The 17,770-nt window shown below is 50.1% G+C and overlaps 1 protein-coding gene across 1 annotated transcript; it reads left to right on the top strand.

Moving 5' to 3' along the window:
- Positions 1-1,628: 1,628 nt before the first annotated feature.
- On the top strand, positions 1,629-16,762 carry FXR2 (FMR1 autosomal homolog 2). The gene is made up of 17 exons (XM_026005402.2): positions 1,629-2,079; positions 7,897-7,949; positions 8,306-8,399; positions 8,798-8,869; positions 8,959-9,107; positions 9,495-9,588; positions 10,073-10,189; positions 12,823-12,993; positions 13,174-13,252; positions 13,766-13,875; positions 14,116-14,202; positions 14,506-14,728; positions 14,873-15,070; positions 15,155-15,355; positions 15,450-15,545; positions 15,686-15,786; positions 16,066-16,762. Exons 1-17 carry the CDS (start codon positions 1,999-2,001, stop codon positions 16,159-16,161), a joined length of 2,022 nt encoding a protein of 673 aa, XP_025861187.1. The 5' UTR covers positions 1,629-1,998; the 3' UTR covers positions 16,162-16,762.
- Positions 16,763-17,770: the final 1,008 nt, after the last annotated feature.

Below are 17,770 nucleotides of genomic sequence, written 5' to 3'. Positions count from 1 at the left end.
TACCTGCAATAGTTACTCACCAGTCTCACACCTTGGGACCTTGGGACCACCCTTACTCTTTAATCCATTCTCCACAGTTGAAGCATGCAATTCTTGCCACATTACACAACTGCTTAAAATCTTTCTGTGGCTCTTCAGTATTCATAAAGCAAAAAGCCTTTCTCTTTAATCTGATTTACAAGTGCCTCACAGACCACCTTCCTGCAGCTCCCTGCTTCAGGCCTAACTATTTGAACTAGTTGTGGTTCCCTAAAGGACAGGCTCTTTGTGCTCCTCTGCATCACCAGCCATATTCTGATAGCTAGAGACTACTCTTACTGCGCTTTCCCTCTAGCAAACAAACACTTACTCAGGCCTCATATCTCAATTCAGGTTACTTCTTCTGTCTTCTTCTGGTCACTCTGAAGACCCTTGGAATTCCCTCTAAACCTAGTCCTGGTCTCTATCACGTCTTCGGTCAATCTCTATGCACTTACGGATTGGTTTAAACTTGTTTATCCTTCCCTTCCTGGTATATTACAAAATCGTTCTTTTGGGGACTATATCTTGTCTTTGTACCCCTAGTTCTTAGCACAGCGACTGGAACACCGTGAGGGCGAAACAAATACTTCGCTGAATGATTAAATGCACAACACATGATTCTAATTTCTGTGCTACTTTATATCCATTTCTACAACTAAATTTCTTTTTTTTTTTTTTTTTAAGATTTTATTTATTCATGAGAGACACACAGAGAGAGGCAGAGACACAGGCAGAGGGGGAAGCATGGTTCCCGGCAAGGGAGCCCCATGCGGACTCGATCCTGGGACCACGGGATCACGCCCTGAGCCGAAGGCAGACGCTCAACCACTGAGCAACCCAGGTGGCCCTACAACTAAATTTCCTATCTTAGTTCAGGAATCTAAACTTTTCCCTCTACGACCCCTTCTTACTCCACTCCATTTTTTTTCCTATTGTGAATATCCTCAGTATTTGGGTACCAAATCCAGTAGCTAATCTAAATCGTCTTTGCTTTTTTGGTACCGCCTTGAAATCATCCTTTAACGTTTCATTGTATGCACGATCGGCATCTTCTCGAGGCAAGAACGCGGTCCCTAAGTCTCCAGCTAGAGTTGCAGATGCTCCTAAGAATCTATACGTGCGTGCGGACGATTAAGCCCGGCGCAAGAGCACCAGGCTGCTTTTTTTTTTTTTTTTCCTTTGGAGCGTGCGCACCAAGAAAGACAAAGGTGGGGAAAGTGACCAAGCAGTCATCCAGGCGCATGCCCGTCCCCAGCTCGCCCCAGCCCAAGGATGCTCCCGGCGGGGGAGTGGGTGTGGCCTGACCCGGAGCGGCAGAAACCCAATCCGACCGAGTGGGCTCGGCCCCTCCCTCCGCACGATTGGTTCGCGCTCAGTGTTGTGGGGCGGGGAAAGGAAAAGATGTGGGCGGGGGGGGCGGATGGCGAAGAAAGGAAGCCGTCTCGTTCTGCGCAAGCGCAAGCGAGCGACCAGCAGGGGGCGCGAAAGAGCGAAGAGGAGTGTGGAAACCCTGATGTGCTGGCGAGCGCGAGCTGGGTCGCCAGCCTTGACGCCTGCGCCGTGGCCCTCGGGGCCCCGCGCGCGGCGGGCGGGTGCCCGGTGCGCCTGCGCAGTAGGCGGCGGCGGCAGGGGGAGGTGGAGGCCGTGGAGCGGCAGCGGCAGCAGCGGGTCCCGGGACTGAGGCAGCAGCGGGGGCGGCGGCAGGCGGAAGCTGAGGTGACGAAGGCAGCGGCGGCGGCGGCCGTTTCCCTCACGGTGGCGGAGACCAAGGCGGCGGCGGCGGACGGGGAGCGGCCCGGCCCCGGCCCCCTGCTCGTTGGCTGTGGCAGGGCCGCCGTGGGGCCGGCCCGGCTCCCGCCCCCGGCGGCTCCCCCTCCGGCTCCTCCCCCGGGGAGACGCCGGGGGCCTGGCCCGGCCCGGACTCAGACCGCCGCTGCAGCCGCCGCCGGGGCAGTCGGAGGCGGCGGCGGCGGCGCCATGGGCGGCCTGGCCTCCGGGGGGGACGTGGAGCCGGGACTGCCCGTCGAGGTGCGCGGCTCCAACGGGGCCTTCTACAAGGTGAGGCGGCGCGCCGGCCGGGGACACCCGTGTGCGGCCCCCTCCCCCCGCCGGGGCGGGGGCCGGTGGGGCGGGATCGCGTTTCGGGAGCCAAGTCCTGACCCCGCGAGCCCTAGACCCACGCTCCCGTCCGCAGCCCTCCTGGGGGGACCTCTGCAAGTGAGCCCCCTTTCCTCCGATTTTCGCTCCCTCTATTAATTACACTTGCTCTTAACCACCCCCACTCCCCAACCCCCCACTCCGTCTCGGAGAGAACGAATATCGGGGCATTATTGTGCTCGGATCGGCACCCGGTCGTTCCCCCCACCCCCACCACCACCAGGAGACCCCATTTCCCCAGCTTCTCCTTGACTTTTCTTGTTTCCCTACTAGAAGACATACCTTAAACCTTCATCACATCCCCCCACCCCGCACGGTCCAAGCACATGGAGAATTCTCTTTATTCCTCCCTATTACCCTCTTGGGAAGGCCGTCCCATATTAGATCCTTTTATCTTTCTCCGAGAGGCCTCTGCCTCCTGGCTCTGCAGAACTCACCCCACTTTCCTGCTGTATTTCTGCTCCCAACCCAAGGAGAAACGGTCAAAATCCATTGATGACATTTGCTATCGTTGACCTCAGCAACTCTGGGTTGTTGTACCAGTCAAGTTGCCTCCTAGCCGTAAGGTGGCATCTTTCCCCCAAGTCTCTCACCCCAGCCCTTTATCCCAAGGCTGGCTGGTCTGCCATTCCAGGAGGGTACATTTCTTTTTTGTATCTCACTTTGACTTCAGCTATCTTTAGATCATTCCTATAGGTTCTTCCTCTGGAGCAGGGTGAGCTTCACCTTCCTAATCACATGAAGAGATCTTCTGAGGGATTGCCACTTGGAGAAGACTTCTGGTCAACTCTCTCAATTTGGGAATCTGATAGCTTTTTTTTTTTTTTTTTTAAGAAGGGGATTTATCTTTAAAAGGTCCTTGTTTACATCCACTTTTGCCTTGCCCAGGATGTGGTTCCTTAGAACTCCTTTTGCTACCACCATTTTTATTCTGAAACCATTTTCTAGGATATTGTTTTCCCCTTTGGATTAAGCCAGAGGGAGACCCCTTCTTGCCTCTCAGGAATTTTTCTTTGTGTAACTGTTATTTTTGAGCCTCTTTAGATTTTATGCCTGGAATTGTCCCAGAGACTTTTCTCATTCCTGTCTTCTTTCATTTTACCCTGAGGAGCAAGAGCAGGGATATCTTCTTATCACATGGGAAGAGGAGAGTCCCCTCTCTTTTTCTTTCAGGCCTTTCCTCCTGTAAAAGACCTCTGCATCTTCGTGCCCTTGGAAGTGACTTTCTCCAACTCTATCCTAGAAACTGGAACTGAAGTCCTGTAACTGTAAGGGTCTTGTCTTTGCCCTTAGAGTGGAAGGTTTCTGCCCTGGCTTCAGTTGATAAGTTGAGTGTAGTGATTTTTTACCCACCCTAAATGCTTATCGATTTCTGCCTGGCTTCCCTCACCAAATTTCATTCTATTCAGAGCCTGTGGCAACACTTATCTCTTTATTTTAGATTATCCTGTCAGCCTTAGTCTTTGGTTTTTTATCCTAAAACTTGTGTATCCCCCAGGAACCACCTTATTCCATGTCTGAAGGAAGTTCCCAACTGACCCCTTCTGTCGTTTTTTTCTGCATACTTTTCTAACTCAAGACTTTTTCTTCTAGCCTGCCTCCATAGTGTTTCTGTTTTCTTTGGCAGAAGTCTCTAATTCCTTTCTGATTCTGATAGAGTATGCTTGTCTCTTGTATCCCTTTTCTTCAAATTTGCGTACCTTTATTGAAATACCCTTCCTTGTAAGATTTTAGCCCCATTTTCCCCAGTATCTTGTCCTTCATTTGGGTCTCTCCCACCCCGAATTCTGGGTTTGAAGAAAAATGACTCTAAAATTGAGATAATGATACTTGCTTTTTTCTAGGAAGCATAGGCACCAAGCATTGCTGGGAAAGATTGGTATCCAGTTCAGATGAACTGTGTGAGACTGGGGACACATTTCTCTTTACACATACAAGTGTCTAACAGAAAATCTCTTAATCTTTCCCTTTCCCCCGTGGACTATGACAATGATAGACTTGGGTGAATTAGGGACAGGATGCTTTGTTTTTTGTTTTGTTTTTTTTTTTTTTTTTTAGGGACAGGATGCTTTGAATCAGAGTTTGGAGTTGAGCTGAAAGCCAGGTGATGTGGATTTTGTGTTCTGGCCATGTTAGCATTTTCTGCCTCATGGGTCAGTTAAAAACAACAATAAATTCCTAAATTCAGACTAATCTTTCTTCAACTTTCAGTGCCATATAGATACTTATCCATTCTGACCTTGCTGCTGATTTAATATTCATGACTCAGCAAACTTTGGTGTGGGTCAAGAAATGTTTACATTGCTTCTAGAACTATAAATTTGGGGAGACCCCTTTCTCCTGTCTCAGAATTGGGTCCTGTTATTGATCATCTTCCACGATAGCGCTGCACATGTCAGATCTGGAATATAAGTTATCCTGTAGCTATCCCACCAACTCTTCATTTTCTCCGGTACCTAAAAGTGTTTTAGTTTCTAGGTTGTACTGTCCTCATGAAATATCTGTTCACCTTTCAGGGCACAATCAGCCAATGTTCCAGACCTTGCCTGGATGTCCACATTCCTCTTCCTGTCTTAAGGAATACAGCATCCCCAGCTTCAAGCTGTGGTTTTTATCCAGACCCCTCCTGTTTTTCTCCCAGAACCCCCTCCCTTCTTTTGAGAGTCCAGGACTAGAAGATAGGGTAGAGGTGGGGAATAATTTCCTATCTTATTTAAGGAAACAAGTATCTAGAACACTTGGGTACTCTTCCTCTTTCTGGTCCTAAGCCCTTTAAGCCAAAGCCAGGATATGCTGCAGCCACTGAATTGAGTCATTCTTTGGATCTAGTTGGCTTTCTAGAGATTGATTCACCTGCTCCTGCCCTCACCTGCTTATCTCCTTAATGAGCATGGAATGAGCAGAACTAGGTTCTCACTTTCTACCACTGGTATCTTTGGAGGAAAAAAATGGATGATGTGGGTGAAGTTAACATGAGTTTGGGAAGAAAGCTTGTTCTGGTGAGTATTTGAAGGAAAAAGACCCTAGAAGTCTAAGATTGTGTGGTGTTTGGTTGAACTGCTGAGTAATGTGAGGGGAAACTCCATTCTGAACTATTTCTGCCTTGGGGACAGATAGTGGTAGCTAGGAAAAACAGGGTGGTAGTGCTACCTCTCCCTGAGGGCCAACCCTAACATGTTGGGGGAGAATGGGATTAGAGCCATGGGAATATCATTTGCGAAGAAGTATATCTAGGAGCGGGAATCTCTTCTTAAAGGACGCAGACAAGTGATTCTCTTCTATCTCCTCCATGCTTTTTATCTCATCCCTAAAATGTTTTGAGAAGAGCTAACCCTCTCTTAAATTATTTTTCAAGTTTAGAGACAGACATTTTGGATAAAGAATTGGATAAAGAAAAAAAAAAGAATTGGATAAAGACAGAAGGAGCTGGGTGAAATGTTTCTAGAAATCCCACAGACCCTCACAGAGGGAGAAAAGAAAAGGAAAGTGATGCTGTTAGGAGGGGAGGGTGGAGGATGCTCAAGGAGCTGAGAACCCAAGGGGGAAGAAGGACTCAGGCAAACAGTGAGGAGTGAAAAATGCCTCAGAAGACTCGTGTGTGGAATAGCAGGCTTGGGTATAGGTGGAGCTGTACGAAGAGTGGAGAAAATATGGGGAATGGCAGAGAAAATGAAAGCACAGCTGAGCAGGAGGGCAGGCACCAGGAGGACCAGATGCCTTGGTAGTAAAGCTCTGCATAGTGAGGCGCCGCAACAAGATCTGATCCCTAAAGAAGAGGATGGCCAGCTGGTATCAAAGAGTGAAATCTGAGTTTTGGTTTTCCCACCATAAGGAAACAGCAGTATAGTAAATGTTTACGTTCGACCAGTTCATTGAGGTGGTAATGATAGAGGTGTGCATTTTCGGTGTTTTCTCTCCTAAGCTCAGCTGTTACGCATAGCTGCAGAGTTCAGGAATGGTTCTTGTGTGTTAGACTTTTGAAATCCCTAAATTTTTTAAAAAAGATTTATTTATTTGAGGCAGGGAGGGGCAGAGAGAATTTCAAACAGACTTACTGCAGACTCCCCGTTAAGTGTGGTGCCTAAAGCCCGGCTCGAGCCTACCACCCCAAGACCATGACCTGAGCCAAAATCAAGGGACAGACACTCAACCCATTGAGCCACCCAGGTGCGCCAACCCCTAGTTCTTTGTTAACAGCTTTATTGAATAAATATTGAAGTACATATGTTCGAAGTATAAACTGATAGGTTTTGACTTAGATACCTGTCTACATATCTATATAGATACGTGTCAAACCATTACCACAATCAAGATATTTCCATCACTCCCAGTTCTTTCAACCACCAATCTGCTTTCTGTCTGTTGGTAATATGTTAATTTGCACTTCCCTGATTTTTGACAAAAGCAAAAAGGCAATTCAGTAGAGAAAGGGTAGTCTTTTCAACAAATAGTGCTCAACCTGACTGTCCATGGGTAAAAAATGAACTCTGCATATCTTGCACCATGTACAAAGTTTAACTCACAGCAGATCATAGATGTAAATGTAAAATAAAAACTACAAAACTTAGGACGCCTGAGTGGCTCAGCGGTTGAGCGCCTGCCTTTGGCTCCGGGGGCGATCCCAGATTCCCGGGTTCAAGTCCTACATTGGGTTCTTTGCATGGAGCCTGCTTCTCCCTCTGCCTGTGTTTCTGCCTCTCTCTCTCTCTGTGTCTCTCATGAATAAATAAATCTTTTTTAGAAAAAAAGAAAAAAAAAACCTACAAAACTTGTAGAAGAAATAGGTGAAAGCTTTGGGTGTTGGATTGAGCAAAATTTTCTCAGGAAACCAAAAGCTCAGAAAAGAACAAATTGATAAATTGGACTTTCAAAAACAACAATTCCTAATTTTGAATATGTGAAAATTAGAGAAGGTAGAAAAATTGGGACCATAGGATTGAACATAGAGCTTGCCTGTCTTTGTTGAGACAGTAGGAAGTGGACCAGAGCTATTCAGTCATCCCTGTTCCTCTCCCAAGTCATGGTCTCAATTTGGGGTGTGGGGGTCTTACCCTTTTCAGATTCGTAGCAGCGTGTCATAGTCTAGCATTCAGAAATCTCACATATCCTAAGTCCTGATTTCTCCTTCTATAAATTGTGTTCATCCTTTTGAACTTCAACAGTGTTCCAAGAATTCACTTAGGACCCAGGCACGAAGGCACCGAGTTTGCTCAGTTCTCTTGCTGCGTTGGGGAGCTAGACCCTTCTCTCTCTTGGCAGATCCTGATGTCCTCTAGGTGTTCCAGGACACCCTCACACTGTCTCATGGGATATTCTTAGCCTTGCTGAGTATTGTTGGTATTTTAATTGAACTCTGGCAAGTTGCTCAGCACAACAGGAGGCAGATAGATAGGGAGGCCCCTGTGGGAATTATAGTAGACCCATCAGTCTCCAGGCTGTTCTTATGCAGGTGATGTTTTCCCCTTCTGTGTCATTTGTCTCCTCTTATTTGTGGATTTTGCCAGTTGTCTTTCCATGTCAGTGTCATTTCTTTTGTCCCTGCCTCAACTTCATATTCTTGCCCCAGTCCCCAGTTCAGGTAAGTTTTTCTGGTCCTATCTTTAGATTTCCTGTGTCTCTATCTAAAACTCTAGGTAACCGTCTCTTTTCCCTTGATGGTAGTAAATTGTCGTTTTCTTTCTTTTTCTTTTTTTTTCTTTGTTCTAAAATCCATTCTAGGGCTTTGTGAAGGATGTCCATGAAGACTCTGTCACCATCTTCTTTGAAAACAAGTAAGACCTTGGGAATAGAGAATCCAGCATACTAGGTCCTAGAAGGAAAGTGGAGAAGAGGGGGCGGCTGAGTCCTATGAGGCATGTAATAGGTGGGGGAGAGCCAGGGGTGTGGGTGGTCAACTTATATAGACCCCAGGAGAGGAACGGGCTGAAATGTGTGTGTGTGTGTGGGGGAAACGGTTGACCTAGTATTTGGATTCTAGCAGGAGACAGAAGATACAGTGGAGCAGGGCTTAGAATTTAGCCTCTAATCACCAGAGAAGGTGGGAACTGCCCAGCAGAGGCAGTAACCCCTTCTTGAAGAAATAGCAACATGAGCCCAAATAGCTTTCATGTCACGGTTTCCCTTGCAGCTGGCAGAGCGAGAGACAGATTCCTTTTGGGGATGTCCGGCTCCCACCTCCAGCTGATTATAATAAAGAGATCACGGAGGGGGACGAGGTGGAGGTAAGAGCCAGGGCTCCACCCCTTCTAAATGTCACTTTTTCCAGGATTCTGTGGTCTCCCTTGCCCTGAGACCAGTATCCCAGGCTCTCCTCTGGTTGGTTCACTCTCCTCCCTCTGAAACCCAGCCCAGTAGGCTATGGAAGAGAGAAGTGCACCAGCTCCCTTTCCCTGTTGTGATCAAACTCGGGGAGCTTCCCAGTTTCAGGGGAGTCACTTTCCCGTTATGGTGACAGCACCCTCTGGGCTTTTAATTAGCTCCTTCCTCGAGTCTCCTTTGTTGTGGTATAATGTGCTTCCCAGGGCCTGAATGTTCCATTCGTGATGTTTTTATTTTTTTATTTTTTGTCGTTCGTGATGTTTTTAGCTGGGCCTCAGTATCTCTTTATTTTCGGCTCCAGGTTTATTCTCGAGCCAACGAGCAGGAACCTTGCGGCTGGTGGCTGGCCCGGGTGCGGATGATGAAGGGAGATGTGAGTGATGGGAAGCACGGACCATAGTCACAGGAAAGGGGGGAGACAGACGCTCAGGTCATCCACACTTGTTTCTTCCTTTCTGCCAGTTCTACGTCATCGAATACGCTGCCTGTGATGCCACTTACAATGAGATTGTCACCCTGGAACGGCTCCGGCCAGTTAATCCCAATCCCCTTGCAACCAAAGGCAGCTTCTTCAAGGTTACCATGGCTGTGCCTGAGGATCTGAGAGAGGCGTGAGTCAGGGACATCGGGATGGGGGCTCCGTTGACAGTCCTCCTGTTGGCCCATCTTTCTCCCAGGCCCCTCTTTTTTTTGCTTATTTGTTTTTAAAGATTTATTTATTTATTTATGAGAGAGAGAGGGGGGCAGAGACACAGGCAGAGGGAAGAGCAGGCTCCATGCCAGGAGCCTGATGTGGGACTCGATCCCGGGGCTCCAGGACTGCGCCCTGGGCCAAAGGCAGGTGCCAAACCACTGAGCCACCCAGGGATCCCTCCCAGGCCCCTCTTGTACTGTCAGTCTTCCTCGTCCTCCCCCATCCTTCCTCATCTCATTTTTGTCATCCCCATCTCTCTGAACTGCCCACTGTGCCCACTGAGCACTATTCTCTTCCTCGGCAGGTGCTCCAATGAAAACGTCCATAAAGAGTTCAAGAAAGCGTTGGGAGCAAACTGCATCTTTCTCAACATCACAAATAGTGAGCTCTTCATTCTGGTGAGTTATTTGACCTGACTTAAAACGTAAACCCTCTCAGTGATTTTTTTTTTTTCCCTCCCCTTTTAACTCCTTTGCAGAAAGGAAGGGGCTCAGATGTGCTTCTGTTTATTTGTCAAAGAAGACTTTTTGTATGGCTCCTGACCCCTGCGGGCCCAGGTAGCCCCATGTTTCCTGAGTCTTCCCTCACGTATGACCTTCAGTTTTTTTTTTTTTAAGCCGGGCCATCCTTTTGCAGTCTGGACCTTCCCTTGCATATTTGGGCTCTGAAAAAATAGACTATACGATTCTCACCTCTCCCTCTGCCTAAAATCGATAATAGTAGGCCCTTGTGAAACTGATAGTGATTTTTCTCTTCTCTCATTTCATTTCTTAACTCCTGTCCTTTTCCAGAGAATGAGGCATCCTGGTTCCCAGTCCTGGGTCTTCCCCGGTGTGTATTCAAAGTCAGTTTCAATGATTTTGTCCATTGGTTTCTTCCCAGTCAACTACAGAAGCCCCTGTGAAGCGGGCGTCTCTACTGGGTGACATGCATTTTCGAAGCCTGCGCACCAAACTCCTGCTCATGTCCCGCAATGAAGAGGCTACCAAGCACCTGGAAGTAAGTTTAGGCCTCACTTCATACTGCTGAATGGTATTGTTATCATCCTGCCTTCCCATCCCATCCTCCCCCCCATGCTCTTGTGTTTACAGAACAAAAAGACTAAGGTCTTTCTGGGCCATTAAACCTGGGTCTGCTATTTTTTCCCAGACTCCTCCAGATGGCAGAGCTTCATCATGTTATAATAGTACAGTTGTTTTCATTTTTTTCTTAACCATGGGACCCTTTGATCAAGTGAAGTTTTACTTGAAAGCACAATGCCTAAAACAGATCAATCAGAGCAGCTCTGCCTAAGTAGAAGAAGGGGGTGTGACCCGGACCTCCACTGGCCTCCCCCAGATCACCTCTGGGAATCAAACGGCTTTGCAGGGTCTATTTGAGAACCATTTGTATTCTGGAAGGACCACTGTCAAATATTGACCTTTGGCAAATCATTTGATTTCACTGAGCTTTATCTGTGTGACAATGAGGTGCTTAGACTAGAATATTTCTACAAGGTCTTTTTGAGTTTTGATATCTTAGGATGGTCAGATTCCCTTTGCTTAGGTGCCATACCATCCTATACAAATAGAGTGTGTGTGTGTGCACATCCATTCCGTTTATCAATAGAACTGATCTTTTTGGTAGGCTTATCTCCGAGCCTGTGCACATTATGGATCATAGTGGTCTGTCACTTCTCCAGGGATGCTACTCAGGGCACTGGCAGAACTTCACCATTACCCCCAGATGATACGAATTATGTCTGCTCAGGATCCCTGGATGGCGCAGCAGTTTGGTGCCTGCCTTTGGCCCAGGGCGCGATCCTGGAGACCCAGGATCGAATCCCACGTCCGGCTCCCGGTGCATGGAGCCTGCTTCTCCCTCTGCCTGTGTCTCTGCCTCTCTCTCTCTCTCTCTCTCTCTCTGTGACTATCATAAATAAATAAAAATTAAAGAAAAAAAAAACAAATTATGTCTGCTCAAGTTCCCAACGAGCAGATTCCCTGGTGACGAAAGGTAGACTTCAACTCTCTTAGGACCTGGTTGTATTGATCAGTGTGGTAAAGAGTGCCAGATATGGGGCGCCTGGGTGGCTCAGTCGGTTGAGTGTCCAACTCTTGATTTTGGCTCAGGTCACGTTCTCAGGGTTGTGAGATCGAGCCCTGAGTTGGGACTCCGTGCTCAGCACAGAGCCTGCTCAAGATTCTTTCTCTTCCTTTCCGTCCTCACTTTTTCTTTCTGTCAAATAAATAGTCTTTGAAAAAGATAGTTAAGTTGGCCATACGTGTAGTCTTGTTTTTGAGATATCTTGTTTTTCTTCTTTTTTTCTGTTTTGTTTATTAAATTATCTTGAAATAATTGTCTGCATAAAGGAAAAACATAGTATATTAGGTACACTTGTACCCGTCAGGCAGTTTAAGAATAAAACTCTTGGCAAACTTCTAGAGGACATTTGTAAATCATCGTAGAGCCTCTCCCTTCCTCCCTAATGCAGTTATTTTGAATACCCAGCATGGTCCCTTTTTGTCCATCCCCTTCTTGCCTGAGGTAAGTCCTTGCCATAATATAGTCCCACCTATCTTGGAAGTAGGTTGTAGTAGACTGGGATCAGGAATGACTCCTTTCTTTTTTTATTTATGATAGTCACACAGAGAGAGAGAGAGAGGCAGAGACACAGGCAGAGGGAGAAGCAGTCTCCATGCACCGGGAGCCCGACATGGGATTTGATCCCGGGGCTCCAGGATCGCGCCCTGGGCCAAAGGCAGGCGCCAAACCGCTGCACTACCCAGGGATCCCCTGACCCCTTTCAAATAGTTTTCCTGTTCGGTGCTTCTACCTAGGACTCCCTCTTCCAGAACCTCCCATGTCTTTCTGCCCTTGTGCCCAGGTATCTGAGGACTGATGGAGAGAGGAAGTGGTAGTGTGGTTTCCATAGCTCTTTATATGCTTTCTCAGCCTCTTGCTTTCTACTCAGCTTTTTGGGTTTTATTTTGGGAGTTGATATTAGTTTGGTCAGAGTAATTGTTCCTTACTCTTACATTTACCTTGTGAAAGAGCCTTTCACACCAGCCTTAATTAATCCTCCTGATAGTCTGGGAGTGGGATGAGTCAGGTGGAACAGTTCAGCAGATGACAGAACAGACACTGAGAGTGTATTGTGTTTATTTTTTTTTAAAAGATTTTACTTATTTATTCATGAGAGATGCAGAGAGAGAGCCAGAGACACAGGCTGGGGGAGAAGCAGGCTCCCTGCAGGGAGCCCCATGTGGGACTTAATCTTAGGACCCCAGAATCACGCCCTGAGCTGAAGGCTCAACCGCTAAGCCACCCAGGTGCCCCGAGGGTGTGTTGTGTTTAGCGTCACATAACCAGATAGTGTCAGAGCCAAATCCTGAACTGTGGTGGCTCCCAGCCCAAACCCTGCCCTCATTTACCTCCCTCACCCCCACCCCAAGCCATTGGTGTTCACCAGGTAGGAGTGGAATGGCTGGTTCCTGAATTCTCCATACAGGTCCCAGGGGTCTGTGGATCCAAGGTGGTTCTGGCTTGCTTTCACATATTTTTGTCTGCTTAAGTCCTGCAGAGTGTTAGGGACCCGGGACAGGTGTCTGGGGTTCCGCCGCCACAAATCCCACTGTGCCTTTTCATTTCAGACAAGTAAGCAGTTGGCGGCGGCCTTCCAGGAGGAGTTCACGGTGCGAGAGGACCTGATGGGACTGGCAATTGGGACTCATGGTGCCAACATCCAGCAGGCCCGAAAAGTACCTGGGGTTACTGCCATTGAGTTGGGTGAAGAGACCTGCACTTTCCGCATCTATGGGGAGGTCAGCAAAAGACAGCTGCTCTTTAGGTCCCTTGGGGGTCGAGAGAGGAGAGTGTGTGATGAAAAATCTGAATCCTGTGGATCTCCCTCCTTGACTTTGGTGGCAGTGCACTTTCCCAAAGGCAGAGAGTGGCAGGAAAATGAGTGTCTGGGTAACAACTCCCTACTCCTCTCCCTGTAGACTCCTGAGGCATGTCGACAGGCTCGAAGCTACCTTGAGTTTTCTGAGGACTCTGTGCAAGTGCCCAGGAACCTTGTTGGTAAGTTGAGGGTGTTTATGTGTAGGAGAGAGTACAGGGTGGGAGGAGGGAGATTCCCAAAAGCTGTTCTGGGCTCAGCACCTCAGTTTTCACAAGGAAACTTCAGTCTGTCATAGGAGTGACAAGAATGGAAGAACAGGGTAGCCCTGGTGGCTCAGCGGTTTAGCGCCGCCTTCAGCCCAGGGTGTGATCCTGGAGACCTGGAATTGAGTCCCACATTGGGCTCCCTGCATGGAGTCTGCTTCTCCCTCTGCCTCTCTCTCTCATGAATAAATAAAATCTTAAAAAAAAAAAAAAAAAAAAGAATGGAAGAACAGATTCCTAGGGATTGTAGTATTTTGTCCCATGAAAACTCCCCTGAAACTTAGAAGGAGAATAAATTGAACAGAATCCATATGTAAAAGTTGATTTTATCTTCTTTGGTTTTTTTTTTTTTAATCTTCTTTGTTTTTACTCTTCTTTCTTTCCTTCATTTCTTAAAAAAATGTCCTAATTTCTCCTTTATCCATTCAGGTAAAGTGATTGGAAAGAACGGGAAAGTGATTCAGGAGATTGTGGATAAATCTGGTGTGGTGAGGGTTCGAGTAGAAGGTGATAATGACAAGAAGAACCCGAGGGAGGAGGTATGGGGCAGCTACATCTAGAAATTGGTTTCCAGAAGGAGATGGGATTGTTCTTGAAGCCCTTCTCTGTGGGCTGGGATTTCTAGGGTGGAAGATGGGAGTTCCCAAGGGGTAGTGGATGGGAGCTTCTGTTTCCCCATAGTAGATGCAGAGCCCAGATGATCCCACACAGTGAGCTTCCATAGGAGAGGTGTGTTGACTGTCCTGCTAACAACCCCCCCCGCCCCCTCTGCTCTCCAGGGGATGGTTCCTTTCATATTCGTGGGCACCCGGGAGAGTATTAGCAACGCCCAGGCCCTGCTGGAGTACCATCTCTCGTACCTGCAGGTACCCGAGCCGGGAGCCAGGGCCCAGAGGGTGTGGGTGTAGCAGGGAGGCTAAGGTGCTGGTGGATAAGTTAGGAGCTGTGGTGCCAGTTTGTCTCTGAGGAGAACAAAAACCACTGAGTGCAAATTGGGGGCAGTGGGGTTGGGTCCCGTAATTTTCCTGTTCAGCCAATGTCTCTCTTGGTTACTGAGCGTTTCGGTATGTAGGGGCGGTCAGGGCAAAGAAGCCTGAGTGAAGGAGCCTGTTCATCCATCTTACATTTATTCCTCCTTCTGTACCTTTCTCCGTCTTCTGCCCAACCAGGAGGTGGAGCAGCTTCGCTTGGAGAGGCTGCAGATTGATGAGCAGCTTCGGCAGATTGGGCTGGGCTTTCGCCCTCCTGGGAGCGGGCGGGGCAGCGGTGGCAGTGACAAGGCCGGGTATACCACGGACGAGAGCTCCTCCTCTTCCCTCCACACCACCCGGACCTATGGGGGCAGCTACGGGGGCCGGGGCCGGGGCCGGAGGACAGGCGGTCCTGCCTATGGTGAGACGCCACGGGTCTTGTGGGGAGAGGTGCAGGTCTGGGGGCAACCTCTAGGACAGGGTGACATATGGAAGATGGGACTGACTGGGGGACTGAAGCCAGGGCGGGTGGGTAACCCTGACTGAAGCCCTCTGCACCCTGCAGGCCCCAGCTCAGACCCATCCACAGCTTCTGAGACCGAGTCAGAGAAGAGGGAGGAGCCCAGCCGAGCTGGGCCAGGTGACCGGGATCCCCCAACCCGTGGGGAAGAAAGCCGGAGGCGGCCAATTGGGGGCCGGGGTAGGGGACCCCCCCCTGCCCCCCGGCCCAGCACAAGATACAACGCTTCATCTATCAGCTCAGGTACTGCTGTCAGCTGGGGTTGTAGATGCAGGCCAGACGGACAGGGGACAGACCCCTGTAACAACCTCTTCCTCCTCTGACCAGTGCTAAAAGATCCAGACAGTAACCCCTACAGCCTACTGGACACATCTGAACCGGAGCCCCCAGTTGATTCTGAGCCTGGGGAACCCCCCCCAGCAAGTGCCAGGCGCCGCCGCTCCCGCCGCCGCCGCACAGATGAGGACAGGACCGTCATGGATGGGGGCCTGGAGTCCGATGGGCCCAGTATGACTGAGAATGGCCTGGGTAAGGGCTGCTCCGGGGGTCTGAAAGGTTCGAGCTGGGCAAGAATCGAGGTGTGGATGTGAGATGCACCACTTGAGTTTTCTCTGCCCCACAGAAGATGAATCGAGACCCCAGCGTCGGAACCGGAGCCGCCGCCGCCGTAACCGTGGGAATCGGACGGATGGTTCCATCAGTGGAGACCGTCAGCCAGGTCAGCCAACACTGGGTGCTGGCATCATTCCTCAGATCTGGGGGACAGGGTGCCCTGTGCCAGGCGGTGGTGAGGCTGCGTGGGTGTCTAGGGTCTGGACACCTGCTTCCCCCTGAAACCCTGTCCTCTGCCTTTCCCAGTGACCGTGGCCGACTATATCTCCCGAGCAGAGTCTCAGAGCCGCCAGCGGCCCCCCCTGGAACGCACTAAACCCTCAGAGGACTCTCTTTCAGGACAGAAGGTAGGCAGGCCAGGTGGGATGGACCCCATGGCGTTTTCCTCCTAGGGCAGGGGGCACAGGGGGTACAGGGAATTCACGGACAAGGCTATGTCAGATGGAGTTTGGGCTGCGTGTGCAGCGGGAAAGGTTGGGCTCGGACTTTCTGGGTTCCCTAAAAGTCATCAGGGCTGGGGCACCAGCCGCCTAGAGCCCAAGGCTGGGGGCGGGGAGGGCATTAACCTGAATTTCCACTTACCGCTTCCTTCCTTCCTCTCCTTTTCTTTTCCACTCTCCCCTCAGGGTGACTCTGTCAGCAAGCTTCCTAAGGGCCCCTCAGAGAATGGGGAGCTCTCAGCCCCCCTGGAGTTGGGTAGTTTGGTGAATGGGGTTTCATAAACCCTCCAGCCCGCATCCCTCCCTTCTCCATCTCGCTTGCTGCCCAACACCATGGCCCTCACAGGCCCGACTGACCTGCGCTGGAGCTGCTCTTTATCTAGGGGGGAGGGGGGTGGCACAGCAGCTTGGGTCCCCCCTCAGCCTCCAGGAGCTCGTGGAGGGGTGTGTAACAGGGTCATACCCCCTTCCTCTTGTCCGCCCTACCCCCAGGGTGAGGGGAGCCTCTCTCCTTCCCCATCAGACTGGATGTGCCTTTATCCTCTAATGCCCCAATCTCTCTGAACACCCCCGTTCTCCGCCTGCTGGTGCGGGGTGCTCCTTGACCCACCCAGATTTGACAGTTCAGGGGGGCTCCCCTGCTATCCCTCCTCCCATCCTGTACCCCCCATTTCTGGGGCCTCATCACTGTGGAAGACGGGGATAGTAAGGGTTAAGTGGGTGGGAGGCATGGGGAAGGTTTTGGAGTAGAACCAGGGGTGTGTGTGAAGGGGGGTGACAAGGTCCCCCGGGGGAGGGGGACCAAACTTGTCTGGTGGATGAGAAGGCGTATTTATTTTTCACTGTACAGTATTTAAAAAGAGAATAAAAAAATCCAAATGGCTCCATGGTTCCTGCACCTTCCTTGTGCCCACTTGGGTTGTTTGGTTTCTCTAGGATTGACCTGCCTCTGCCTAGGCCCTTGTTGGCTGCTTCTCTGGGCTGGCTGCTTTGGGAATTCCTGGCATTCCTGTGTCCCCAGGGCCCAGGTCCCTTCCTAGTCCAGAACCCAGTGGCTGGTAGCCTGGGTCTTGTTGCCTGTTCTCCCCCAGGTGCGGGGCGGGCGGGCTGTCGAGGGAGCTGGGCCACAACTCTACCTTGAGTCACGGTGGCTAGGTAGGGTTGCTCTGGGCTGGAGCTGTTCCTGCTAAGAGCTGAGAGCCAAGGCCGGCTGCCTAATCCGATTACTTGAGGCCTGGGGCTTGGGCCGGGCCTGGGGCAGAATGGGGAGCCAGGCTCTCACTGGCAGCCTTGCAGACTTCAGTGTCCCGCTCTTTCTGCTGGTTCTCTGCTCTGGACCCACCTAGACTGCTGACCACTCGGCCCCTAGTGGTGGGATTGGGGATGGGGGTTTCCCGGGGCCCCTGGCTCCCTACCTTCAGACTCAGGTTGCAGATACCACCTGTTGTGGAGAAACCAAGGTTTGGGGCTGGAGTTGGGAGGGCCTAAATTTTCTCACCTGAGAAAGGGGCTGAATCACCACCTAAGCACCTGCTGGGATGACTCAGGAAGCAAAAATGGCCTGTCTTCTGACTGTCTTGGCCCAGGGGCAGGTCAGGGGTTTGAGGAGCTATAGGCACCAGAAAAAGATTTGGGGTAGGGGTGGGGTGTTCTGACTTCCTCCTGGTTCAATTGTGACCCTGAGGGCTTGTGATTCCCCTGTGCTTGATCCCATTGTGCAAAGGAATTGACTTTAAATTGCCAAAGCTCAAGAAGGGAGGGGAAGGCATTCAGAGCTCCTCAGGCTGGAAGACTTGACGTCTGGGTCCTGGGTGGGGAGGGGGTGTGGTGCCCCAAGGGGAGCGTTGGGGGCTGGGGAGAACAGGATACCTGGGTTTGCCTAAGGGAGGGG

The sequence above is a fragment of the Vulpes vulpes genome, chromosome 12 (assembly GCF_048418805.1).
Source record: "Vulpes vulpes isolate BD-2025 chromosome 12, VulVul3, whole genome shotgun sequence".
Taxonomy (NCBI): Eukaryota; Metazoa; Chordata; class Mammalia; order Carnivora; family Canidae; genus Vulpes; species Vulpes vulpes.
This window is presented reverse-complemented; position numbering and strand designations above follow the sequence as displayed.